Source organism: Rana temporaria, chromosome 2, assembly GCF_905171775.1.
Source record: "Rana temporaria chromosome 2, aRanTem1.1, whole genome shotgun sequence".
Classification (NCBI taxonomy): domain Eukaryota; kingdom Metazoa; phylum Chordata; class Amphibia; order Anura; family Ranidae; genus Rana; species Rana temporaria.
This window is the reverse complement of record NC_053490.1, coordinates 304,387,053-304,413,642: the sequence shown is the minus strand read 5'-3', so window position 1 is coordinate 304,413,642 and position 26,590 is coordinate 304,387,053. Positions and strand designations below refer to the sequence as shown.

At 44.0% G+C, this 26,590-nt stretch overlaps 1 protein-coding gene across 1 annotated transcript in view; it reads left to right on the top strand.

Moving 5' to 3' along the window:
* CLSPN (claspin) overlaps positions 1-26,590 on the top strand; it is a 90,963-nt gene that overhangs the window by 22,302 nt on the left and 42,071 nt on the right. Inside the window, exons 6-16 of the mRNA XM_040337316.1 lie at positions 3,259-3,331; positions 3,414-3,522; positions 3,650-4,185; positions 8,429-8,620; positions 8,711-8,925; positions 11,654-11,799; positions 13,962-14,017; positions 14,156-14,352; positions 15,439-15,602; positions 22,108-22,340; positions 25,416-25,527. Of these exons, the coding sequence (XP_040193250.1) occupies positions 3,259-3,331; positions 3,414-3,522; positions 3,650-4,185; positions 8,429-8,620; positions 8,711-8,925; positions 11,654-11,799; positions 13,962-14,017; positions 14,156-14,352; positions 15,439-15,602; positions 22,108-22,340; positions 25,416-25,527 (2,033 nt within the window). The remainder of the gene's footprint in view (positions 1-3,258; positions 3,332-3,413; positions 3,523-3,649; positions 4,186-8,428; positions 8,621-8,710; positions 8,926-11,653; positions 11,800-13,961; positions 14,018-14,155; positions 14,353-15,438; positions 15,603-22,107; positions 22,341-25,415; positions 25,528-26,590) is intronic.

Below are 26,590 nucleotides of genomic sequence, written 5' to 3'. Positions count from 1 at the left end.
GTGGTTGGCAAGTTAGTATGAAGCACCAGAGAGCAGGGTTTTTTTTCCTGGAGGAGAGACTGCCATCCCTTTATGGCCATCCATCTGAGGATCCAGCCTGCTCATCGTCGTCACAACTAGGGTTATCCCGATACCGAGCATTTGCGCGAATACTTGTGCAAATGCTCCCGATGCTTCACCCGATACTTTTTTTTTTCCAGAGAGGGGGGGGGGGGCGGAGCAGAGCAGTCATCAAAGAGAACGGCAAGCCCCCCGCGCCACCGTCTAGTTGATCAGCGCGGGGAACATTACAGCTTTCATTTGAATAGCTGTGTGTTCCCCCGCCGCGCCTCGTCGTATATAGCCCCCCCCTTGTCCGAGCACTTTGATGGACAGATATCCAATCCTGGGACTGATGATCTGTCTATCAAAGTGCCCGGACAAGGGGAAGGGGCCGTATATGGCGAGGCGCGGTGGGGGAACACACAGCTATTAAAATGAAAGCTGTAATGTTCCCTGCGCTGATCAAGTAGACGGCGGCGGGGGGGAGGGCTTGGCTTTCTCTTTGGGGACATGGCTGCATATTTGTGGGGACGTGGCTGCATATTTGTGGGCACATTTAAAATAAAGAATCGGTGAGTACATGAAAAAAAAAAAAAGTATCGGTACTTGTACTCGGTCCTAAAAAAGTGGTATCAGGACAACACTAGTGGCGACTGTGCTCCACTGATGGGTCTATCTTTCCACAAATCCTTGGGAGTCAAAGAGGGGTGCCATTAAGGATTTTTTTTTTTTTTCGGGAAAGTCTACAGATGAGTTTGCCTTCTGGGGTTTGAAGGAGACATCCAAGCCCTGGGGACACGGAGTACAGACCAGAGCGAATTGGATCCTTGTGACTTACTGCTTCTAACCCCCTGAAGCCACACTCGGTTAAGGCTTGCGTGGCCTGGGACATTGCAAATGGTGTACCAGTGCTACACACTTCATGTCCTAACACTTTGAGGACTGCATTGAGAAACTGCTTCAAAGGGGAAAAATTAAAACAAAAGCATTCAAATGAATTTTAAGTGCAGTCTTTCATCTTTAATTCAAGGGGTTAAACATATTAAGTACAAATGTTAGGAACTGCATCCATTTTTATACAGTCTCCCCCCCCCCCCCCCATTTTCAGGGTCTCCAATTGGACAAATTAAAATTAACATTTTTATGTTTTTTTTTATATTTTGTTGGCAATTCTTTACTGGCAATGACTGCCTAAGGTCTGAAACCCATGGACATTACTAAAGACTGGTTTTCCTCCTTTCTAATGCTTTGCCAGGCTCTAACTGCAGCTGTCTTTAGTTCTTTGTGGGTTGTTCTGCCTTTAGTTTTGCCTTCAGCAAGTGAAGTGCATGTTCAATTGGGTTGAGATCAGGTGATTGACTCGACCATTGCAGAATATTCAATTTATTTTCCTTCAAAAGCTCCTGGGTTGCTTTTGCAGTGTATTTTGGATCATTGTCCATCTGTACTGTGAAGCGCCGTTCAATCAACTTTGCTGCATTTGGCTGAATCTGGGCTGACAATATATCTCTGCAGAATTCACCCAGCTGCTTCTGTCTTCTTTCACATCAATAAACACCAATGACCCAGTGCCACTGGAAGCCATGCATGCCCTTGACATCATGTTTTACAGATGATTTTGTGAGCTTTTGGATCATGAGCTTTTCCAAGCCTTCTCCACTTTTTTTTTTCTTCCCATCATACTGGTACAGATTAATCTTAGCTTCATCCATCCAAAGAATGCTTTTCCAGAACTGGTCGGCTTATTGAGATGTGTTTTTGGCAAAGTCTAATCTGGCTTTTCTATTCTTCTCCTATTTTGCTCTTCTCTTGATTAGAGACTCTGACAATGAAACGCCCACCACCTGGAAAGTGTCCTTCACTTGTCTGGATGTTGTGAATGGGTTTTTCTTTACCGTAGAGAGGATTCTGTGATCATCCACCACTGTCGTATAACATTGTAGTCCAGGCCTTTCTATGTTGAGCTCACCAGTGCATTCCTTTCGTCAGAATGTACCAAACTGGTGATTTGGCCACTCCTAATTTTGCTGCTATCTCTATAAAAAGGGTTGTTTCATTTTTAAAGCCTTACAATGGCCTGTTTCACTTGCATGGACAGTTCCTTTTGAGCACATGATGTAGGTACACAGCAATAGATTCCAAATATTACTTAGAATCAACTCCAGACCCTTTATCTGCTTAATTGATGAAGTAATAACACAGGAGTAGTCCGTAACTGGCCTAGAAACGGCTTTTGATTAAATTGTCCAATTACTTTTGGTCCTAAAAGGAGGGGGGGCAGCTATTCTTAAAAGCTATAATTTCTAAACCCTTCCTCTGATTTGGATGTACATACCCTCAAATTAAACCTGAGTGTGAACTTTCAGACCATATCCATTATAAAACTGTAGCTTGAATAGGTTTTAGTAAATACATGGGGAAAAAAACTAAAATTGTGCCTGTATCCAAATATGTATGGACCTAACTGTAAATGTAAAATTAGTGCAAAGACCTAGAACAGTGCATCAATGTATTACTATTGTGTTCTTGTGTAGAGCCCAGAATATTTTTAGGACTCCTTCATAAAAAAAATAGGTCAGCAGCTACAAGTACTGTAGCTGCTGACTTCTAATATTGGGACACTTAACTGACCAAGAATCCAGCGGTGTCTTCACCCCAGACGATTTTTCAGTTGGCTCTCAGGTGCTGCTCCTGCCATTTCTTATATGGGGAAACTGCCAGTGAAGCCCTGCGGTGCTGTGCTTTGTGAATTGCCCGGCGGCAGGGGAAAGGAGGAGGGGGATCTGACTTCCGGATGACTTTTTTGCGGCGTGATCAGCCAGGAGTGGGATCAGCCAGGAACTTGGGGGGTGTTTGAGGAGGAAAATGAGCAGAACTTCCCCTTTTGAGTGTAGAACCTTTTTAAGTCACTGCTACAAAAAAGTTAAAAAATTGTAGTAGACTAGTATAGAGTGGTTTAAATTGTATACATATTCCCGAAGGAGTGAGTCGTTTTTTGAATTTTGACACCATACAAGCTCATCCTCTCTCCCCCTCCTTCCTTTGGACAGTATTTGAATATCTGATGTGCTGTTAAATATGTACACTGTTTTTTAGTCCCTATCGGTACTCCTTGTGGTTTTGTGACTAAATTCGGCAGTGTACGGCGATCAGCCAGATTTAGTTGTAGTTCAGAACTGTTTGGGTATCTTTTTCTTAAGTGTTTTGATATTATAGGAGAGAAAAGCTGCACGTGCGAGCAAGGAAGCCATAAAGCAAATACACAGTGAAACCCAGAGACTCTTGAGAGGTGAGCCATGGAATAACATTTTATTATAGAACGCTCAGCTAGTGGATGTAAGCTTTATGTATGAATTTAAATTGTCTTTCAGAGTCAGCTGTGTCTATGCCATACCACTTACCGGAACCCAAAACTATCCATGACTTTTTCAAGCGTCGTTCAAGACCACTTTGCCAAGGGAATGCCATGCAACTTATTAAGTAAGTCCTAATACTGCAGACAGAGAAAAGTGGGCTGTTCATATGTTTAATCTGTCTTTCTGAGATTTATATTAATTTTTTTGAAAACTTGGGTTAACTTTTTTTTTTTTTTTCTTATATTAAATAGGTCCTCAAAGTATCAGCCTTGTAGCACAGATGACAAGGTTGAGTCAAATCCTACTGAGCCTGTTGAAAATGGTTTTCCAGTTGCGCAAATTGCACCACAACTAGAAGTTCCCCTCCAGGATCCTCAAGTGTCAGAAGAATCTGGTTTAGACAACCTAGTAGCCGAGCCTGAGATAAATACAGAATTGCATGTTAAAGAAAACAAAGCAAATGATATCTGTAATTTTGATAAAACACCAGAGCATGTATGTATGGGTGATTCAAGCCAGGCAATTTCTAATTCAGAAAACAAGGACCCTGTTAAAGTAACAACTGATGATCTACAGAATGTTCCTGCAGTAGAGGTTAAGAATTCTACATGTGAACAAAGTAAAGTTACAGAAAACGCCTGCACAAATGAGCCGCCAGCTCAGGTTAAACCCAAATTATCAAAAGTGGAAAGACTACGTGCTCTTGGAATTGATCTATCTGTTAAACCTCTCCTCAGGCCAGATGATGGAACATTTGTGAATTTAGAGGAGCCTAAGCCAAATAAAGGTATTTGCCAACGTGTGAAATGATTTTACTGCTTTATTTTCATATACTTGATGCAGACTTTAATAAGTGATGTGGGAATGGGTTAGAAGCCACCATCTGCTTGGTTTCGTTTTTGGTAGTGTTAGTATGTAGTTTAATATAGCTTTATTTAATGTGTTCTGAGATTGCTGGGTTATTAAAGTAGAACTATGTACTCCAATAAAAATATGTGCTGCAGGGCTTAAAGGATAAGTTCACCTTTGAAACATGTTGCATGCTCCACCCATATTTAGCAGGCGGGAGATCTCTTTGCAGCACGTTTTTTTTTATTTAATTTTAAAAATGCGTGGCCTTTCAGGGCTCTGCTCACACGCAGGGCCGTCTTTACCGCAGGGCAAATGGGGCAGGTGCCCTGGGCCCTGTCACTGTTGGGGGCCCAAAGCAAACCCCTTTGAAAAAAAAAAAAAAAAAAACATTTTTTTTTTTTTTTTTTTTTTTTTTTTTTTAGGGGTCCGGAGGCCCCTAGGGCCCCAGATGGCAACCCCCCTTTTTTTTATTTATTTTTAAATTTAAAAAAATATTTATTTTTTATTTTTTTTTAAATAAAAAAAAATATTTTTTTTAATATATTTTTATTTTTTATTAAAGGGACAATTTTTTTTAGGGGTCCCCAAGGGCCCGGAGGCCCCCAGATGGCAACCCCCCTTTTTTATTTATTTTTAAATAAAAACATTTTTTTTTTTAATATATTTTTTTTTTATTAAAAGGGCCAATTTTTTTTTAGAGGTTTGGGGGTCCCCAGGGGCCCGTAGTTCCCCAGGGCCCCGGATGACAACCCCCCTTTTGTTTATAAAAAAATATTTTTTTATATATTTCATATATATATATATATATATATATATATAAAATATAATATAAATGTTATTATTATTATTATTATTATTAAAGGACCCAGAGGTCCCCAGGGCCCTGGATGGCAACCCCCCCTTTTTTTTTTTTTTATAAATGTTTCTTTTTTTATATATTTATTTTTTATTAAAGGGCCCAGAGGTCCCGGATGGCAACCCCCTTTTTAAAATATATTTTTTATATATATTTTTTATTTCTTTTTTTTTTTTTATTAAAGGGCCCAGAGGTCCCCAGGGCCCCAGATGGCTACACCCCTTTTTTTATATATATTTTTCTTTATTTCTTTCTTTATTTCTTTTTTTATAAAGGGCCCCCGCTTCTAAATTCGCGGCAGCCCCCCCCTGCTTCTCAATTTCAGGCGGCAGCACCCCCCATCCCGGTTCTCTGCTCCAGGGGGCCCATGCCTGAAGCTGTGTAAGTGGCCCTATAATTCCTGATGGCGGCCCTGCCGCCCGTTAAGGGTGCATTCACACCACGATTTTATCATCCTACTTGTTCTCACGATTCTTAGGTTTGAAATCGTACAAATCTGTATGGCAAAACGTATCCATTCACTTCCATTCATTAATGTAGGTCCCCAAGTGAATCCGATTTGATCCGCATCAGATTTGATACGATTTAAAATCGCATCAAAAATCGTGTTTGACCACGATTTTTGGTCCTGATTTGAAATCGTATTAAAATCGTGTCCGATTTGTTTTATATTGTGGTCAATCTAAATCGTAATAAATCGGATGACTGTGCGTTTTTATCCGATAAATCGTACCCGATTTTTTATTACGCATGCGCACTAGACACTGGAACGAGCTAGAAACTTCAAGAATCTTCTTTTTCCCAGAAAGCACCTCTCTACATAATACTTTATGGCCATTGCCAGACATTATTTAAAATCAGGATCCGATTTTTTAGTGAAAATCGGATGGAAAATTTAGCTGTGCGATTTATGAATCCGATTTAAAAAATACATTTTGACATACGATTACATACGATTTTGTCATATACGATTCCATTCGATTTAACGGTCCGATTATCGGATGTAAAAATCGTGATGTGAACCTAGCCTTAGCCCCTGTGCTGCCCACAAATCAGGCTGAAAATCATCAGCGGCACGCAGCCAGTGACAGTACTGCTTCCCTTCCCAGTGTTTTAAAATGTACAGCACCCCTGGCTTCCCTTTAGACGTGCACTTCTCCATTCCTGCCACTGGGTGCTGCTTGTATATAAAAGTGAATTAGAATGTGATTTTATAACATCCCCAGTTTGCTCTTCCCGAGGCTGACTTCTTCATGTCCTGCTCCTCAAGGTATGTCACTGTTTGCTAATCTGTATTGTAAATAGAAGTTTTCTGTAGAGTGTGCCCAAAGTCTTTATAATATTTGATGATTCACTGCAGGTCTGGTCAGTGTTTTAAAAAGTTCCTCTATTTTACACATGGCATGGCATGGGGTCACAGCACCGTCTGTCCATTCTGCTTTAGCACCATGGGACCCCATGCCATGCCATGTGTAAAATAGAGGAACTCTTTAAATCACAGACCAGACCTGCAGTCCAGGCTGAGTAAAGCCTCAGAGCACATGGCATTACTGTCTGTATTTAACTGCTTGATGGGCTTATTTTGGGCCTGGCTGGTTCACATGTATGTGTTTTGGCGGCCCACATTTGCGCAGGCACAGCAGCCCATTCATTTGAATTTGCCGCCATGCCTGTGTTTCCTGCAAAGAAAAGCGCATGCCTCATGTAATAGGCTGCGCACACGGCAAGCCTATGCCCATCAAGCACTGAAATACAGCACTGTCTGTCCATTCTGCTGTCTGCTGTGACTTATCTGCAGTTCCCGCACTGTCAAACTTGCTGCATTTTTAGACGTTTAGGTCACGCTTTTAAAAACACAGTGCGTTTGTGTGTGCAAGAACTGCAGGTAAGTAGCATGGTGCAAAAGCAGAATGGATTTAAAGGCAACTGTATTTTTAAAATGCTGAATGCACCTTTTTTCTGCAGGAAATAAAGGCATGGCGGCCCATTCAAATCAATGGGCTGCTGTACCTGCACAAATGAAGACCGCCAAAACATACATGTGAACCAGCCAGGCCCAAAATAAGCTGGAGGGGGGCCCAAAAAAAATGTTTGCCCAGGGCCCAAACCATATTAAAGACGGCCCTGCTCACACGATTGTCATTCATTCACAAAGTTCTGTGAATGACCTACAGGTACCATTCATGGTGGCCAACAGCTTGTAGTTCTCAATGGAGGGTGCTGGTGTGCGCCGTCATAGTCCATTGATTCATCTTGCCATTCAGTGACTTCCCATATCTGAGATACAGGCAGACAGTGTACTGAGGGTCTGCAAGATCCAGGCCCTGCTGATCACTGATGCACTAGCCTTACAGACTGCAGAGTAAAATAAATACATTTCATGTAAAAAGATGTGCATGTATTTATTTTTCAAAAGGTGAGTTTAGCCTTTAATTATAACTCATCTGCACTTAGTCCCCCCCCCCCCCCCCCCGAAAGTCCCATAAACAACTGTTGATTTTGCCAATGAAGTCCACTTAATGCAGCTTCTTGTGACGATGTGGCAACATTTCTGAACTGCTTCTCTGATGTAGGCTGTGCTTTCATTCACTACAATGGGATGAGAAGATGTTGCAGAGAGGTATAGTTATTGCCATTGTTAATGCAGATTCACAAGCCTGTAGCTTGTCTGTCTGCACCTCACCATACCTAGTCTTCCTCTGCTTTCTGCCTTGACAGCACTGGCTCTGTAGTTAAGACCCTCACACTGAGCTGAAGTGTATGGGAGGGAAGCTTATAAGACTCGAATGATTTGACTTTGGGAAGGTGGAAGGTTATTGTAACTGCATTTGGTACTTGTTTAGAAGGAGCCTTTTTAGTTTTACTTTTAACAGTCCAGCAGTAGCTCTGCACTTGTTTACTGCTACAGACTGAAAATCTGGACATAACTATCTGAGAGGACTTCATCCCTTCCAACAGTCTTACAGGTCACTGATTTGTGGAAGGAGGGCATTGGGGGTAGTGTGTGCAGTCTGGAATCCTAATAAGATTTATGTTCTCAGCACGCCAGTATTTTAAGGTATAGTAAACCCCTGGTGTACCAGACTCATACTTGCTACCTACTGGATAATTTTGAGATTATATGCAGTAGGTCTTGCTTACTAAACATAATCACAATCTTTTTTTTTTTTTTCTCATGCATATTTTTTCTTATGTGATCACTATTTTCTATTTAAGAAGCTAGGGAAATTGCATTCCAAAAGGCATAACAGAAGTGAGTTGTGGCTTAGGTAGGGTTATAGGAGTTGAAGATTACTTGAATGTTTTTTATGATTTCTGCCAGAACTTGAAGCACTGAAGGAGAGATTCCTCAAGCATAGCTTGCACAAGGTAAAAGCAGCAGCTGAAAAAAAGGTTAACCTTCATATCGTTCGCAAAGAGAGAACAGCGGATGGTAAAGAAGAACTGAAAACTGATGTTGTTCCAGTCACTATAGAAGCGGAAAACCTGGAGGAAAAAATGAATGTTAAGCCAGGTAATTTTAAAGGAATGACAAAATATTTGCTGTGTCCAAAACTGGAGCTGTCATTTTAAGTGTTTGTTTTTTTTCTCTGTCAATGTTAAGGTGAAAAGCTGCAAGTGTTAAAAGCAAAATTGCAGGAGGCCATGAAGCTGCGTCGGGATGAAGAACGTCAAAAGCGTCAGGCCCTGTTTAGGCTGGACAATGAAGATATGGATGGAGAGGAGGAAGAGGAAGAAGAAATGACAGATGAGTCAGAAGAGGAATATGAGGATGGAAATGAAGAAGAAATGGAACATGAAAAGGAGGGCAATGTTGAGGTAATATTGAAATTAAAGCAGAGTTCTGCCCACACTTTTAAAAACTAAGTCATCAGCTATACATACTGTAGCTGCTGACTTTTATCATTAGGAAACTTGCCTGTCCTGTTGTCCAGCAATGTCGGTACCGCAGCCAATGTTTACTTGGCTGGTCGGCTGATGCTCCCACCATTGCGGATAAGGGAACCCGGCAGTGTAGCCTAGCTACTGACTTAATTTGCTGTGGCACAGTCTCCCGGAAGTGGGGACAGGGTACCTGTAAACCCCCCCGAAAGGTGCCAAATTTGGCATCGGAGGGAGGAATCTGATAACCAGAAGTTCCACTTTTGGAACTTTTATCTTAATTGTTGTGTACAGTTCACCCATGTTCTTGGTTTTAGCTGCCTCCCTACTGCTATATTGTGCGTGTATGCGTGTAAGAAAAAGAAAAAATAGATGTTTATAAACATCATTCGCGAAATGTAGCTACATGTAATACATTTTTTTTTTTTTTTCATTTGTATCCAAATGCGGCTTTCACACTCCCTATGTGTTGGCATTGAGTAACAGATTCACTTCCAGACCTGATGTCTACTTGAGCATATGGATTACTCACTCTTCTCCTCCTGTGCTGACCAGAGCCAAAGAGCACTGACAGTCCTGAACCCAGATTGTGCGCATTGCTAATTGGCACAATGATTCTAAGCGCAGCCCCCATCAGAGTTTCCCACCACAATGCCAATCAGTGCCCACCCAAATCGCCAGTGCCCATCAGTAATTCCTGTCAGTACTTCATTGGTGCCCATCAGTGTAGCCTCTTGGTAGTGCCTATCAATTGTACATATTGGTGCCTGCTCATTAGTGCAGACTCATCAGTGCCCGTCAGTGAAGGAGAAAACAATTGTATAACAAACAAAACAAAACTCAGTGGTGATCAAATACTACCAAAAGAAAGCTATATTTGTGGGAAGAAAATTATAAAAATTTAGTTTAGGAACAGTTTTGTATGAACACACAATTGTCTTTCAAAGTGTGACAATGCTAAAAGCTGAAAATTGTCCTGGGCAGGAAAGGGGGGTGGAGTGTGCCCTGTAATGAAGTGGTTAGAGGTCGTAAACCTCAGAGGGGGAAAAAACCTGCACAACAAAGGCATAATGAGCTAGTATGCATTGCTTACTGTAATGCTTACTAGGGTTGCACCGATGCTAGTGTCAGTGCCGATATCGAGCATTTACAGGAGTACTTGTAGTCATGCAAATGCTCCGATGCTTGGGCAGTCAACAGGAGCACTGACCTCCATGTATAGATTTCAATAAAGCAGCTGAAACCCAGTTTGGGTGGTTAGAGAGGAGGAGATGTGGCTGTCCGCTGCTTTATTTAAATCTATACATGGAGATTGGTGCTTGTACCTCCAATCATCCCGACTGTCCCCACTCCGTGCTTCCCTGGTCCCCGCCATGTCCTCCTTGCTCCTCTGGTTTCCCCTCTGTGCTCCTTCCATTCCCTCCCATCCCGGATCTGTCAGGATGGAGAGCAGAGGAAGGAGCCAGTAAATGTAATTTACCAGCCCCTTCCTTTTCTGAATGCACAGTGTCAGTATCCATTCATAACGGAGCATCGTAAACTGTTTACGATGTCTCCGTTTTTATGAATGGAGAGGAGCCTGTCTCATTTTCAGTGAAAGGGACTGAGAAAATCTGTGTCCTTTTTAGTCCCTTCTCTGTCTCAAAGGGGAGATGTTTGGGATCTGTTTAGATATATATATAATTTGTATTAAAAGGTAAAAATAAAACTCGCTATTTATGCGCCCCCCCCCCCCTTAAAAAAAAAAAAGAGGCAAAAAATATAAATTTGTAAACAAAATAAACTACTGACAGTCTACTGTCACATGACAATAAAAAACAGTATCTGTAATTGTTATCGGCGAGTACTTGGGGCGAAAAAAAAAGTATCGCTACTTGTACTTGGTCTTAAAGTGGTATCGGTGCAACCCTAATACTTGCCTTAGAATGATGCCCTTCAGTGCTGCCCGCAGTCCACTCCCACGGCTGGCACCTTTCACCGGAGTTACTTCACAGGCTCAGGCGCAGTGATTGACTGGAGGCACAATGTCACTGTAAGTTTAGGAGATATTTACAGTACTTGCAGGTAAGCCTTATGCCGCGTACACACCATCACTTTTTCTGATGGTGGAAAAAAACGACATATTTTTAAAAACGTCATTTAAAATGACCGTGTGTGGGGAAAACGTTGTTTTATGTCTTCTGAAAAACGACAAAAAAAATTCGAACATGCTTCAATTTTTTGTGTCGTTTTATGCAAGTTATGAAGCGAGCTTCAATGGAACAGAGTGCCGCCGTACGTGCTGAACGTAACTGCGCTTTGCTAGAGCATTTTGAAAAAAACGATGGTGTGTATGCTTCGTCGTTTTTGAAAATTAAGTTTGAAAAACGTCCTTTTGTTTCATGATTTAAAACGTTGTTTTTTATTTCATCACAAAAAACGACCGCGTGTACGCGGCATTATTGTAGGCTTATCTGTAGGTACAAGTGGTGTAACAGAGTTTACAACCACTTTAGAAAGTAGTCTGGAAAACGTGTAAAGGAATAATGAGCAATATTTATGTTCCTGTTTACAAAAAAAAACTTTTCTTAATATATTTTCTGTGTTATGGTCAAAGCTAAATGCAAGGATGAAGGATGTTGGAAGACATGTTTAGTGAGGATTTTTTTAATTTATTTTTTTATAGACCCAGGAGGATCTCCTTGGAGATGGTGGAAATGAGGAAGATGAGGCTAAAGATGAATTACAGAACAGTAGCCTACCAGACAGAAATATCCCTGTGGCTACAGAGTCCACCATGATGTTGTTCAAAGACAATTCAACAAAGATTGAGTAAGAAATGCCTTACGATGCACAAGCTGGTTTTTGTGTGTATTGTCATTTGCATTAGTTTACATTTTGTTGAGTGCCACGCTGTTTACTATTGTAATTGGGTAGAATAATATATTACCATTTTTATATTGAGTCTTGCCATACAATATTTGTGTTTAATTTGTCAAGCTAGCTTTTTGGCAGAAAAATCATTCTATTGGCTTCCTAGGACTGAAAATTATAACACTGGGAACAGTTCACTGTTGGCTTCCAAGTAAACAAAAGTCTGCAAAAAAACTAATTGACCCTGTCTAATGCCACGTATACACGATCATTTTTCAGCTTGTAAAAAACGTTTAAAAAATATATAATTTAAAACGATCATGTGTGGGCTTCACATTTTTTACGTTTTAAACTATGTCGTTTTTCGGGTTGTAAAAAAATTATCGTGTGTGGGCTTAAACGACGTGAAAAACCCACGCATGCTCAGAAGCAAGTTATGAGACGGGAGCGCTCGTTCTGGTACAACTACCATTCGTAATGGAGTAAGCACATTCATCAAGCTGTAACAGACAAAAGCGCAAATCGTCTTTTACTAACACGAAATCAGCTAAAGCAGCCCAAAGGGTGGCGTCATCCGAATGGAACTTCCCCTTTATAGAGCCTTTGTACATCACGGCGCTTTGCTAGAGCATTTTTTTTAACGATCGTGTGTGGGCAACGTCGTTTTAATGATGAAGTTGGAAAAAAACTTTGTTTTTTCGAGAGGCTGAAAAACGTGTTTTACAAGCCGTAAAACTATTGTGTGTACGCGGCATAACGGTTCACGTTAAGGTGTTTTTTTTTTTTTTTTTTAAACATTAGCAAATTAAGGGTAGGTATGCCTGGAAGGTATAGAGATGCACTGGACACCCAGCAAAAGCACAATAGCAGCAAAGGTATCCAGTGTGTCACCAACAGCAAATAAATGGCAACCACCCCAACCTATAACTGGCCTTTGCAGCAAGGAGCACATGGAAGGGTGGTGCATTTCAAAAATCAAATACATTTCCAGCTCACTTGCCAACTTGCAACAAACTAAATTGACCCTAACAGTTAAAAAAAAATAAAAAAGAATAAAAAGTGTTTTTATTTCCTACTTTTGAAAATGTGTAAGCTCAGCTGCAGTGACCACATCACGGCACCCCAGTATTATCTGCAGTCCTAACTCTCTCATTTTGAGTCTGCCAAGTTGGGGCACAGGTATAGCGGTTGAATAGATGAAGGGCTGGTATGCCTGGAGAGAGAAAGGGGTTGTAAAGGAAAATTTTTTTTTTTTTCATAATAAGCATCCTTTACCTGCAGACATTCCTTTTCTCACTTCCTCATTGTTCGTTTTTGCTCAGAAGTTGCTCTATTTCTTCTCTGTTCTGTTCACTTCCTGCTTGTCTGATTGTTACTCACCACCGTGATGGGAGGCTTTACTGCAGTGGTCAGTGACGTGCTCGCCCCCTCCTGGGAACTACATCTGTGCAGCAGGACGCTCTCTACGTGTTAGAGACTTCAAGGAGGTGTAAATTACTGGGCGTGCCGCAATTCATACTGGGAAATTTAGTCCTTACATGAACGAGCGCCGCAAACCAGGAAGTGATGAGAGAACAGAAACTAGAACGCCAGAGGTGATATAGATGAAGGAATTTAATAGGTATTCGTTTTTTAACAGAATCGATACACTAGTCTGTCTACCTTGCAGACATAAATTTTAGGCAAAATGTTTTTTTTTCCTTTACATCTCCTGGACACCCAGCCAAAGCACAATGGTATTGAAGGTACCCAGTGCGTCCCCTCAACTCCCAGGTATTGCCTACCCTAATTTTTATGTTTTGGAGTACATCATAATTTTTATGGAATTTTTCATCTGTTTTTCTGCCTCCTGGGTATGATCTTGCTGTAGTGCACTGTTAGAAACAGCACTGGTGCAAATGATGGTCTGTATTTTAAAGAAGTTTATTTTTGCAGTACTTATCAGTGTTGTGTGAAGTTTTACTCTTTAAAGACCAATTTCTTAATAAAAGTTTGATGTACTAAATTTGCATTTTAATCTTTGTTTCATCGCATTGGGCTATTCTTGTTGGTGTAAATCAAGCCATGTCTTGGAATATTTAAACATAATATAAATGTAGATTTTTTTCTGTTTATCACAGTGACTTCATTCCTGATAAGATTGATCACAGTGGATCAAAGGAAAATTACAAGCTAGGTAAATATATTGGACATTATAGATGTTTGAGTACCTGAAGATATAGATGTTGGAGTACCTGATGATTTGTAATGACAAACACTTTATCCTTCTTTTTTTTTTTTTTTTTTTTTTCAAATTTGTATTTAATCCTTACAGGAGATGAAGAAGATTTCCTTCTGCCTTTGACGAAAGACAACAGTCACAATAGCAGCTTTGAGCTGATTGGTTCTATGCTTCCTTCTTATCAGCCATTTAGTAAGACTGGAAGAGGATCCCTGCAGCCTTGTACCGGTGACTTCCGTTCCCCTTCTCCACTCAACTTTAAAGCAAATTTTGTCAGCTCTGCATCGAAGGTAAAATGCTTGTAATTATCTTTTTCATGTTGCAGCTGTATAAAAAAAATTAGATGAAACTTCACTTTCCCCATTAAAGAGCCTGCAAAGCATTGCACCTGTGATCAGTGGGTTGTGGGTGCATTTTCAGACTTCTGCAGACACTGTCTCCAGTTTTCTTGCTTGCACCTCTGTACAGGCCTTTTGTTAGAAAGCTGGAGAAAGTGTCAATGAACTACGAGGGTTCTCAACATTGCCCTTACAGTTTGAGATCTACAAGCCACCTGGCACTGTTGCGGACGGAACTTGTAGTTATAAATGACATGGCTGTGTGGGTGGAGCTCCCACGCAGCTGCCTTGATTTTGATTTGACAGCAGCTGTGGCGGAGAGAAACCACTGTTACAGGGTGGAGATATGTGCTAGAGCATGTTACACCGTATATACAGATGTAACATGCTCCAAACTGTGGACTTCATAAGGGACATGACAGTCTTTTTTTTAATTTAATTTTTTCCTAGAATAGCATTCTAAAGTAAATGATTACTGGTCCCTTTTCTTATTTTGCTGAGCCTGTGCAGGAAGCTATATAAACTGTTTCGGAACTTTCTGGAATAAATGTTCACTTGTGGATTTTACAAAACCGCTATATGACCTTGGGTACAGAATCCATGATTGGAAAACGAAAGCTGTCTGAAATGATCAAGGTGTCTGTTGCTGATATTAAATATGGAACCTAAAAATGAGAACAAATCCCTGAAATGTATCCAACTCAAACTGTAATTTAAGTATGAGTATTGGCTAGTCTTCATGAAATGTCCTCCCTGAGCCTATCATTGCATTCAAGAAAACTTTTACCTTTTGGTAAAATCATAATAAATGCACATGACTTTGCAGGTAAAGAAATTGAAGTTTTTTATTTTTTACAATGTAGCAGTGGATCACAGTTGCAATGTCAGGCTCCTGCAGACACTGCCCACAACTTTTAACCCATAACTTCCTTATGAGCAGACATTAGCATTTTTAGGTATTTTATTTTTCTACTGTGCTTTCCTCTAGCTATATACATTACACAGTGTGGCATAACATGTTAATTAACTGTCTTCTAGAGTTCTGGTAAGATATCTGAACCATCTCTACCTGTGGAAGACTCTCAGGATCTGTATAATGCTTCACCTGAGCCCAAAGGATCTTACCTCGGTGCTGGTGGAGATTCACAGTTTCAGTTCTCTTTGGAGGATGACACACAAAGTCAGCTGCTGGATGCTGATGGGTAAGAGGGGTATCTTGCAGATTGTTCTGATGACTGTAGCTTAATGTGTGTAAATACTGACTCCAATGCTTGGCGGACCAGACAAAGTTAATTTGGGTGCAGATTTCTTATGGCTTGAAAAGACTTATTAGTTGGTGTGGAACACAGAAACAAAAATAACCCCCTCCCCCGTTACATTGAGACTTTATGGGCAGATATTCAATATTAGAACAAATATGATCTAAAAAATATAAAGTTTATTAATATACAGTAGAGATAAAAACATCTTGCACCACCACGTCATGACACAGCTGGAGCATGCGATGAATTGGCAAAGCTGGCAGCGACTGCAGTGCACATGTGCCGACGTCCCCACCACTATATAGAGTGACGCAGTTGCTTCTCTAGATGCTTCTACTCATGGGTTTATGTCTGAGGGGTAGTATCCACAATATGGTCATCATAAGGTATGTATCTAGCACTCTGTGCTATTTAGTCATTTGACTGCATATGCACTTAGTGCATTGGAGGGTGGAGCTTTACATATGCAATGTCAAATTGGTTTTCTAAATTGAGTACACACTATTAAGCTATGGTCACTAAGTTTCATGGCTCTCTCTCTCCTAACCTACTGATTCCAGTTTGGTCATAATCTAAGTAGTCGTATAATCACTCACAATAAGAGTCCTGTGTGTCCACCTGGATATCATTGCTGGGGTCTATTGCTATTATATAGAGAGCTCTGAGGCCTCGGTTCTTTGTCATTCTTGTCTATTTATATTTTAGGTTGGAGAGGCGGTTTCCATTGATATGTGCCTTAATCCTCAGCATCGCTGCATCTCCTCTCCCCTCCCTCTCACTTCATATCTCCAGGCTGTGCATCTGGGTCTTCTTTGAGATCCTTGTGAGATGCATTCGAGGCCCTGGTGGGTCCATCTCTCTCCCACCATGGGGATACTAGTTGGGGGACAGTTTGAACCCTGGTGCAGATATATTTCTGGCTGTTTTTAGCTGCAATGAGCCCTCTGTGGGCAAATCTGATGGTATGCAAATTTCTCTTTTGTTCATGGACGGACACAGCAGCATTTACCTTAAGGATATATACCTTTCCTTCTAGGAGAGACTAGGCAGAAATAAAACAGCATTTTAAGTATTAAAACACTTCTCTCAGTACAACACCTCACAGGGGGCGTGTACCCCGGGTACATCCCACTCTCTGGAAGCATCCAGCCTCAGTTTTAATCTGCCTAGCGTCAGGAGAGCATGGCCTTTCTGGAGCCCATGTGCTCTGGAGATTTTTTATTTTTTTTTCACCTTTATTTGTTGTTTGTTCCTGCATTTTTAGATCTTGGAATCTACCATCAACTGCCGACTGGGTGACAGGCTGGATCTTGATCCTTGTAGTCCCCCCATGTTCGGCCATCGAGCGTGTGCCGGTCTTTAGCTAGGCCATCCACGACATGCCCTGTTGCTCCAGGCGACCGGTGAACTACAGGTTCCAGGGCACACATGATCGGTCTCTATGGCTGTGTCACAGTGTGCCGGGCCGACAGCCATGCCGCAAGTGGACGTTGGTTCTGTCTGGAATGACTCCAGCCGGTGGTCGCAGGATGGGTAAGTAGTATCCCTTTGCCTCAGCAGGATGTTTTCGGCTAGTGCATTCCTGGGGAGGTCGACTGAGGGTCCACCCTGCTTTCCTCTCCCTCCTTCCCCGTTTCTGGGTGGCGCCGGTGAGGTGGGGGGGTCCACCTGAGGGGGGGGGGGCTCTGCTACTACCGAGGGGGCTGTGGGGTACTGTATTTTTTACTGTACTGGTGCTATAGTTTTTATTGTGAGGTGCTGTGTCAGTGTCTGCTGTGTTTCACTGTGTGTTTTACACGTGTACGGCCGCCATTTTGCCGGAGCCGCGGCTCTATATGTCGGCGGCCATTTTCTTGTAGCCCGCATGCTGTTTTTCTGAATGTCGGCGGCCAGTTTTAGAAATGTTTTGGCCTCTAGTGTCTGGAATAACGGCACCAACATCGCAGTTTTTTCTTCCTGAGGAAACGACACGGCACAGGCAGCATTCTCAGCTCTACACAGTGGTACAGCCTGGTTCTGGGTGGCGAGTCCCCGGGGGTCCCCTGCTCTCTGTATCAGCTGGGAGGGTGACCGGTGGGTCCTGTTTTTTTGTCTGCAGTACTAAGGTGGCATTTTTAGGTGGGACAGCATGGAGTCTGAACCATAAGGGCCCGCATGTGAGGCTTCTTCCCAAACCATGCCAGAGTTGACCCTTAGTGCCCCTGCTCCTGTGGCCTCGTTGGATGCTATGACGGCAGTCCTGGAGGCGTTTGTTACCAGGATTGAAGCAGCAAGTGGCCGGAAGGGGGGGTGAAAAGCGCCCCCTCACTAAACCTGCTTCTGGGGATGTCTGACGCAGAATCAGTTGCTGCTTCTGCATTTGGCCCTGATTCTGTCATGTCAGATGATGCAGACTTAGCCCACGTGGACAGTGAGGATGACTCTGCTTCAAGGTCAAAGCAGGATAAGGAATTTGTTGGAGCTCTTATCACTGCGGTGCGGGATACTCTGAAACTTGAGGATTTGGGGGAGGCATCGGACATGCTGGTCCCTTTTGGGTTCCCGCAAGCCAGCCCGCATAAGTGTTTCCTTGTGTTCCATATCTGGACGACTTGTTATACAAGGAATGGGATCAACCGCAGAAAGCTTTTGCTGTACCAAAATACTTTGCGGTCCGTTACCCACTTTTTTGGAAATCCTCCCCAAACGGGTATCTCCTCCGTCAGTGGTCCCTCCGGTGTCCAGGCTGAACGTTGCCTGTGGAAGGGGCTCCCGCTTTTAAGGACCCCGCAGATAGGAGAGCTGAGGCCCGCTCGTTATTCACAGTGGTGGGGTCGGCGGTGTGACCGGTCTTGGCCAGGGCTCTGTCGCAGACACTTACTGAACGGGCTAAGTCCCTGGTACGGGAGCTGGAGGCACATAATGCTCCTGAGCTCTGTGTGGACCTGACCAACCGATTGGTGCAGGGTCTGAAATTTGTCAGCCCTGGATACGCTCCCCTTGCTCTCCAGGGCCTCCGTTGTGGTACTACGCCGCCTTGTGTGGCTAAAGTTTTGGTCTGCGGACCAGTCCCCTAAGAAGTCCCTGGTGGACTTACCCTTTAAGGGTGAATGGTTTTTTGGGGCGTCGCTGGAAGACATAAAAGATGCCACAGGCGGTAAGAGCACTCTGCTCCCGCAATCTAGGAAGGGTAAGGAGCCTCGCCGTAGGCAAGGACCCTTATTTACTACCCCCAAGCGTTTTTTCGCCCGCCAAGTGCGACAGGAAAACGTTTCCAGGGTGCTAAGGCGTCCACTGAAGGGCAAAAGCGCCCCAGGTACCGCAAGCCTGCGGACAAGCCTGCCTCCGCATGAAGCTTTGCCCCGCCCACATCTCGGGTGGGGGCCGACTTCGCAGCTTGGAGGAGGTCTCTTCTTTCCGACCGTTGGGTTTGCGAAGTAGTTTCCTCGGGGGTACAAGATAGAGTTTCTCTCTTGTCCACCAAACAGATTTTTTTCCCTCCAACCTCCGGCTTCCTCTGGTTTGCCTGAAGGACCTGTCAGGAGCTGTCCAGGACCTGCTGGTCAGGGGAGTGGTTGTACCGGTTCCCTCAACGGAACGGTTTCAGGGGTTTTACTCCAATCTGTTTTGTAGTTCCCAAGAAGGATGGGGTCCGTCCGGGCCTGGACCTCAAGGCCCTCAATTGCTTTGTCAAAGTGCAAAAATTCAGGATGGAATCGATTCGCTCAGTAATGGCAGCGCTCCATCAGGGGGATTTCCTAGCATCCCTGGATATCAAGGATGCGTACCTGCATATCCCCATATGCGCAAAACACCAGAGGCTTCTGCGCTTTATGGTCGAGGAGGACCATTTTCAATTTGTGGCCCTCCCGTTCGGCCTGGCTTCGGCACCACGGGTTTTCACAATGTGCTCGCCCCGATTCTGGCCCTGCTGCGGCAGCGCAGGATCGCTATCGTGCGATACCTGGACGACCACCTTCTGAGAGCTTCCTCAAGCTCAGAATTAGAAGAGGGCGTGTCTATCACCTGTCGGACCCTCCGAGAATTCGGTTGGCTGCTGAATATCCAGAAGTCAGTACTGGTACCGTCTCAGCGGCTGGAATATCTGGGGTTGGTCCTGGATTCCTCGGAGGCGAGAGTTTTCCTCCCAGCGGAAAAACTGCAGACTCTGCAATCTGCGGTGCAGCAGTTGGCGAACCAGAAATGGGCGTCGCTTCGCTTTTGCATGAGTGCTGGGTCTGATGGTGGCCTCTTTCGAGGCAGTCCCGTATGCCCAATTCCACACTCGAGTGTTACAGAAGGAGATTCTGTCACGTTGGAACAAGCTTCCTTAGTCTCTGGATTACCAGATTCGGGTGAGTCGACTGACCAAGTCCCCCTTAGTGTGGTGGCTGACATCTCCGGTACTCCGGACCGGGAAATTGTTTATGCCTTGTCACTGGACAGTGATCACGACGGATGCCAGCCTCTCCGGCTGGGGGGGTCTCTGGGGTGTCCAGTCAGCCCAGGGGCGCTGGACTCAGGAGTACCGCCTTCCAATCAATGTACTGGAGCTCTGAGCGATCAAAAGTGGTCTGTCTCTCCAAGTGGTCTCTGGGTCTGCAAGGCCGGCCCATCAGAATCCAGTCCGACAATGCCACGGCTGTGGCATACGTCAATCATCAGGGGGGAACACGAAGGTCGGCTGCAGCGACGGAATCCTCCGGTGGGCCGAAAGCTACGTTCCAGCTCTGTCGGCGCTGCACATTCCGGGGGTGCTGAATTGGCAAGCCGACTATCTAAGTCGTCAAAGGCTAGACCAAGGAGAATAGTCGCTACACCCGGAGGTGTTTCAGACTCTGTGCCAAAAATGGGGCACTCCAGACATGGACCTTATAGCGTCCCGTCTCAATCTGAAGGTGTCACGATTTGTGACCAGATCGAGGGACGCCTCAGACGCGCTGGTGGCGCCTTTGGGTCACTATCGCCTAATATTTGCTTTCCCTCCCCTGCAGCTTCTTCCCCGCCTGCTGCACAGGGTGGAAGCCGAGGGGATACAAACAAACCCGATTCGCCGCGCCGTCCTTGGTACGCGGACCTGGTGCATCTGGTGGCAGATGTTCCCTGGCGTCTACCCCTGAGAGAAGACCTTCTGTCGCAAGGTCCTATCTTTCACCCTGCTTTACAGTCGCTGGCTTTGACGGCGTGGCTGTTGAGAGCCAGGTGTTGAAGGACCGAGGCCTGTCGGGCTCAGTGATTTCTACCATGCTACGAGCACGGAAGTCCACTTCACGGAAGATTTACCATCGTACGTGGAAGGCCTACATCTCTGTGTGAAGAGATGAAATGGCACCCCTGTACATACGTGATGTCCCGGATTCTGCTGTTTTTACAGCGCGGAGTGGATCGGGCTCTTGCCTTGAGTACGATTTAAGAGTCAGATCTCGGCTCTAGCTGTTTACTTTCAGCGACCCTTGGCGGCGCACTCCTTGGTGCGTACGTTTGTGCAGGGGGTCCGGCATGTGGTCCCTCCTGTGCGTCCTCCACTCCCTCCCTGGGACTTGAATTTAGTTCTTTCGGCGCTTCAAGAAGCTCCGTTTGAGGACATTCGGGAGATTCCCTTGTTGACTCTGTCTCAGAAGGTGGTTTTTCTGGTGGCAATTACTTCGGTCAGACGAGTATCTGAGGGGGGGGGGGGGGGTAAAATCCATTTCTCTGAGTTCATGGACGGACACAGCACCCACCCCTCGTTTGTACTGCTTGTCTACGAACTTAGGCTGAATGCTTCCAGAGAGTGGGATGTACATGGGGGACACGCCCCCTGGGAGGTGCTGTACTGAGAAGTGTTTTAACACTTAAAGTGTTTTTTTTTTTTTTTTTGTTTTGTTTTTTCTGCCTAGTCTCTCATAGAAGGAAAGGTATATAACCCTAAGGTCAATGCTGTGGTGTCCGTCCATGAACTCGGAAATGGATTTCACGGTGAGTACAAAAATCCTATTTTTTCCCATCTTTAATATCTGTGATATATATCCACCTGTCTCGTGGTTCTTAAGAAATGTTATGTTCGGGTTATAGAGTGCTGATAATCTGTGATCTTCACTTACAAATGTCCCTGAAGACGGGATTCACATTTGTTCCCGAAACGCATTGGGGATGACTAGAAGATAATTGTGCACAACATTGCGTAATCCTTTTTGGGTGTTATTTGTACTACGTTCTGTCATATTTAACTCTATGGTGATGTATGCACCAATGTTATGATCTCTAACTGTATATTAAACTTTGATTTTTTTTTTTTTTTTTTTATATCATATTCTAATGTAAATCTGCCCATAAAGTCCCAATGTACTGGGGGGTACTTCTATTTGTGTTCTATACCTTAGGGATGTTGGCATCAATTACAATAGTGGCTGTATTTATCTATTAGTTGGTGTAATGCACTCTAAAAAAATTTAGTTACAATTTACATATTTTATTTCCTTCATAGCTTTCTAAATGTTGGCCGCAACAGGAGCAAGTACAGCTCTGCCAAGCAAAGACTTGTGATGGACAATATGGATGAGAATGCTATGGATGCAAATATGGGCGAACTGTTAGATCTCTGCTCAGGAAAGTTTAAGGAATCACAGTCTAACACCAGCCAGCCTGATGCAAATGGCTCCAAGATGAGAGCTATGGATGAGTTGCTGGGACTCTGCTCTGGCAAATTTGTCTCTCAAGGTATATTTGGCACTTAATATTTGAACATGCTTCATATTTAACCACTTCAATACATGGCATTCTCCCCCCCCCCCCCCCACAGCGCTATCGCACTTTGATCCCCCCCACACAAATGGAGCTTTCATTTGGTGGTATTTGATAACCTCTGCGTTTTTTATTTTTTGAGCTATAAACAAAAGAGCGACAATTTCCTCTTTACTGGGAACACACATCGGTCTCCTCTCCTCTGATAGGACGTGGATCTGTGTGTTTACACACAGGTCCACGGTCCTGCTGTAATCGCGGGTGCATGGGGGACGTCGGGCACGCGCACCGGGTCCGGAGCTATGTGTGCGAGCGCCCCCTAGACGGACGCGAAGCCCAGGACGTCATATGACGTCCAACCAGTAGTGGTGCCGAATTTTAATTGATGCATCGCGATTCGGGGATCCCTGATGCGGCATCGATGCATGCGACCGGCAAAATCGGAGAGCGCTCCGGGTGCGGCTGTCAAAATAACTGCATTTCTAAAAAAGATGTTATAATCCATTAAGTGCCCACCGCTGAATGTGCTTTTTTAAATATATGGTGCTTCATACCTCATTTCTGTATACACGATATATCCCGCTCATGTGACTGCCTGGCTCGGCCTGCCTCTCTCCTCGCACATCTCTTCTGACGTCAGCCCCGCCCACCTCTCTTCTGATCTGATAGCTTGCTAGTCGGTGAGCGGGCCTGAGAACTCTCACTGACGTCAGGAGAGACGAGACCAGAGACTTGTGAGAGAGGCGGGCCGGACCATGCAGGCACATTAACGGGATATACAGGCTAAATGAGGTATGAAACACAATATATTTTAAAAAGCCCATACAGTGGTGGGCACTTAATGGATTTGTACTGCATTTATTACAGCACATTTATGTCATAAGCAGTAACTAGAGTACAAATGTGTTTGTACTCTGCTTACCCCGGCTCCTACACGTGCTATGTGCTGACATTTCCCGGCTTTCTGTTTGCACATTCCATTTTGTTAACCACTAGTGTACTGGAAAGTGCAAACAGGGAAGCCCAGGGGAATTGCCAGCACAGATACAGTAGTACAGGGAACTTCACAGGGCTGTTTGCTGTGAATTCTAATCCCTCCTGACCTCCCAGCAGCAGCTTATGTGAATTCCTGTACCCTGTAGTGCACCAGATTAGTGCACTTTTTAAAGCTGAGTTCCACCGTTTTTTTAGTTTATTAAAAGTCAGCAGCTACAAAAAGTGTAGCTGCTGACTTTTAATAAACAGACACTCACCTGTCCCACAGTCTAGCGATGCTGCCGCACAGAGCCCCGCTCCTCTCCCTCTCCTCGGCGCCATCAAATCTACTGTTGGCACCCGGCTATGACAGCTTACGACTTCACTGCCGGGCAAGCACTACGGGAGCCGCACTGCGCTCTGCCATTGGCCAGACAATCTTCTGGGATCTGTGTTGTGTCCCAGGAGATCGCTGACAGGGAGGAGGCGCCTAGGGTGAGAGGAGTCGTCGCCTAGGCGGCCCGGGGCAGGAAGTCCCACTAAAAAGAGGAAACGCACGACATAGCCAGGCAATCTTCTGGGACCTGTGATGTGTCCCAGAAGATTGCTTGGAGGAAGGGCCGCCTAGGTGGCCCAAGCGGAGGTGGGAGCGCGTCAGTAAATATTGATGCACCGTGATATCGAATTGAATCGCTGACCAAATAATAGTAATCGAAACGTGAGGCCAGTGAAGATGCGCACCCTTACCACCCAGGGAAAGAAGGTTCCTGCCGACATCATTTTACTATGGCTCGGTAAGGAACTGGTTAAACAAACTAAAATTTTATTATCTAGCTTTTCATGTGAAAGTGGTTACTGTGGAGGTTTTCATTTATTTTTTGAAATTGGGAAAGGAATCAACAGTTACCGTATTTATCGGGGTATTGCGCGCACAGGCGTATAGCGTGCACCCCTAAAGTGGACCCGCATTCCTGTAAAAAAAAAAAAACATTTTTGTACTTAGTTTTGGTGTCTTGCGCGGCGTCCATCGGCGGCCTCGTCGGGTCCGGCGTCTGTCTGCGGCTTCGGTGGTGTCCTCCTCGTCGGGTCCAGTGTCCTTCCCGCGCCGAGTTTGAACTACTGCGCCGGCATATACCGAGCGCAGTACACTCGTGTATAGTCGGGCAGGCTCGGCTCCTCTCGCGGTCACGTCCTGTACGTCCAGGACGTGACTGCGAGAGGAGCCGAGCCTGCCCGACTATACACGAGTGTACTGCGCTCGGTATATGCCCGCACAGTAGTTCAAACTCGGCGCGGGTATCGGCGTATATCGCGCACCAACGATTTTGCCCTGAATTTCAGGGCAAAAAAGTGCGCGGTATACGCCGATAAATACGGTACATTCTGTTTACTTAGAGGACATTCCAGTTCCCATATTGTTATAAACTGTATATGCCTACCAGTGTGTTGAGATCTTGCTATTACAGTGGATAAAGATTGGCGGACATTTCTGTGAAAAAGGACAGCAAGAAGTTAACTACTGACTGACAGCAGTGCATGGTACCACTTGCCACCATGCCTTTTAAAAAAAACAGTTTTCACTATCTTCTTCCCTCAGCACTACACATGCACACCTAAACCCACTCTCATCACTACACCTGACCCTCATCCTTCACCCTGCTTTTACACCTCTCCCACATGCACTCACTTCACCAATGCTCAGCTCTGTACTTGACACCAATTTACCAATGTGCACTTCTGTGACCCCCCCCCCCCCACCACTGCAATGATGTGCTCCTCCTACACATTTAGTCTGTTAAACAAATTGGCTTGCTTTTCCTAGTTATGTTTCATAATCAAAGTTCAAAGGGGCATCTTGTGTATTTATCAGACCATTTATAGCCAGCTTTTGTGTATAGCTTGACAGGTGAGATTTGCAGTAAGAGGACTTTTTTTGGTTTGATTTTCCCCCTCCTATTGTTTTGGACTTATTCTAGTACAAATTTTTTGGTCACATTTGTTTAAAGCACATGTTGAATATTAAATTTTATAGTGTTATTGTACTTGGCATTTTAAATGTAATTTGTTTCTGTCCAGATGATGGTTCAAATCAAGAATCTTTTGGTTGTACGAAGGCTAATGCTGAAAATGAGAAAAATGACCTAATGTCTGAGGCAGTTGCTCTCTGTTCTGGTTCTTTCACCAACAGGTAACTATTGAATGTCCTTGCTATATTTTCTCAAAAATTGCAAACCTTGCACTTTATATTGGGAGTTGGGTTACAAGGACAACGTTTATGGATTCCAATGATCTTAAATCTCTTGGATACCACAATAATTTTTTTTCCCCACTGCCGTGCTTTTCTAGACCTTGCTCGGCTTTTTGCAGTGTCTCCTAAACCCCAAGACTTTATAAGTAAAGATTTTTTTTTTTGTTTAAAATGTTTCTCTACTGAACTATGTATTTTCTCCGGTGCAGTGACTTTAAATATTAAAGCCTAAGTTTACCTGTGCTTCTGTCTTCTAGTTCATTAGAAATCTTTTGTCCTGATGATCCATTCTCTCCTGTGCATTTTGCTGGGGGTTAATAGAACTGAGGAGCTGTCAAAGGCTTTCATCAAAAATTCCCAACTATGCCTGCCCTTTCTGTCCAACTCTTCCATTCAAAGAAGCCCATAGTTTGAATAGAGGAGCTGTGTGGAAAGGGTGGGCATAGTTGGGCACTCCTGATGAGGGCCTGTGACAGCACCTTGGTTATGTTAACCCCTGCCACACTGGAGGATTGCAAGGCTAGGCGTATTGAAGAACGTAAGATTTCTACTGAACTAGAAACCCGTACAAGCGACGAGTCACTCTGAGGGTACAGTAAGTAATGTGCTATATTTTTATTAAATTTGTTTGCAGGTGCAGTTGTCCCTTATGCACACTTGAGCTAAAGAAAAACAAAGCTGCTTCTACAGGCGTTTTGAGATTTATTTCCTCCCTCTAAACTCCCTTACATGTTGGCCTGTGTGTCAATACACTCTCTATTTATAAGTGTTTACAGGAGTTTAGAGGCTGGAATAAAAAATATTACCGTGTGTTCAAGAGATGCGTGTTTTAACAGAAATAATCATAATTTTTATTTCAATGTCCAAAATCAATAAATATTCTGGCCAAAGAAATTAATAAACGCCCAAGTGATTGACATGCCTAAACGTGCTTGGAAACAACGTGGCTTTGGAGCGTTTTTGCAGCTGCTTTTCTCCTGTCCTAAGAAAAGTGTTTACAAGC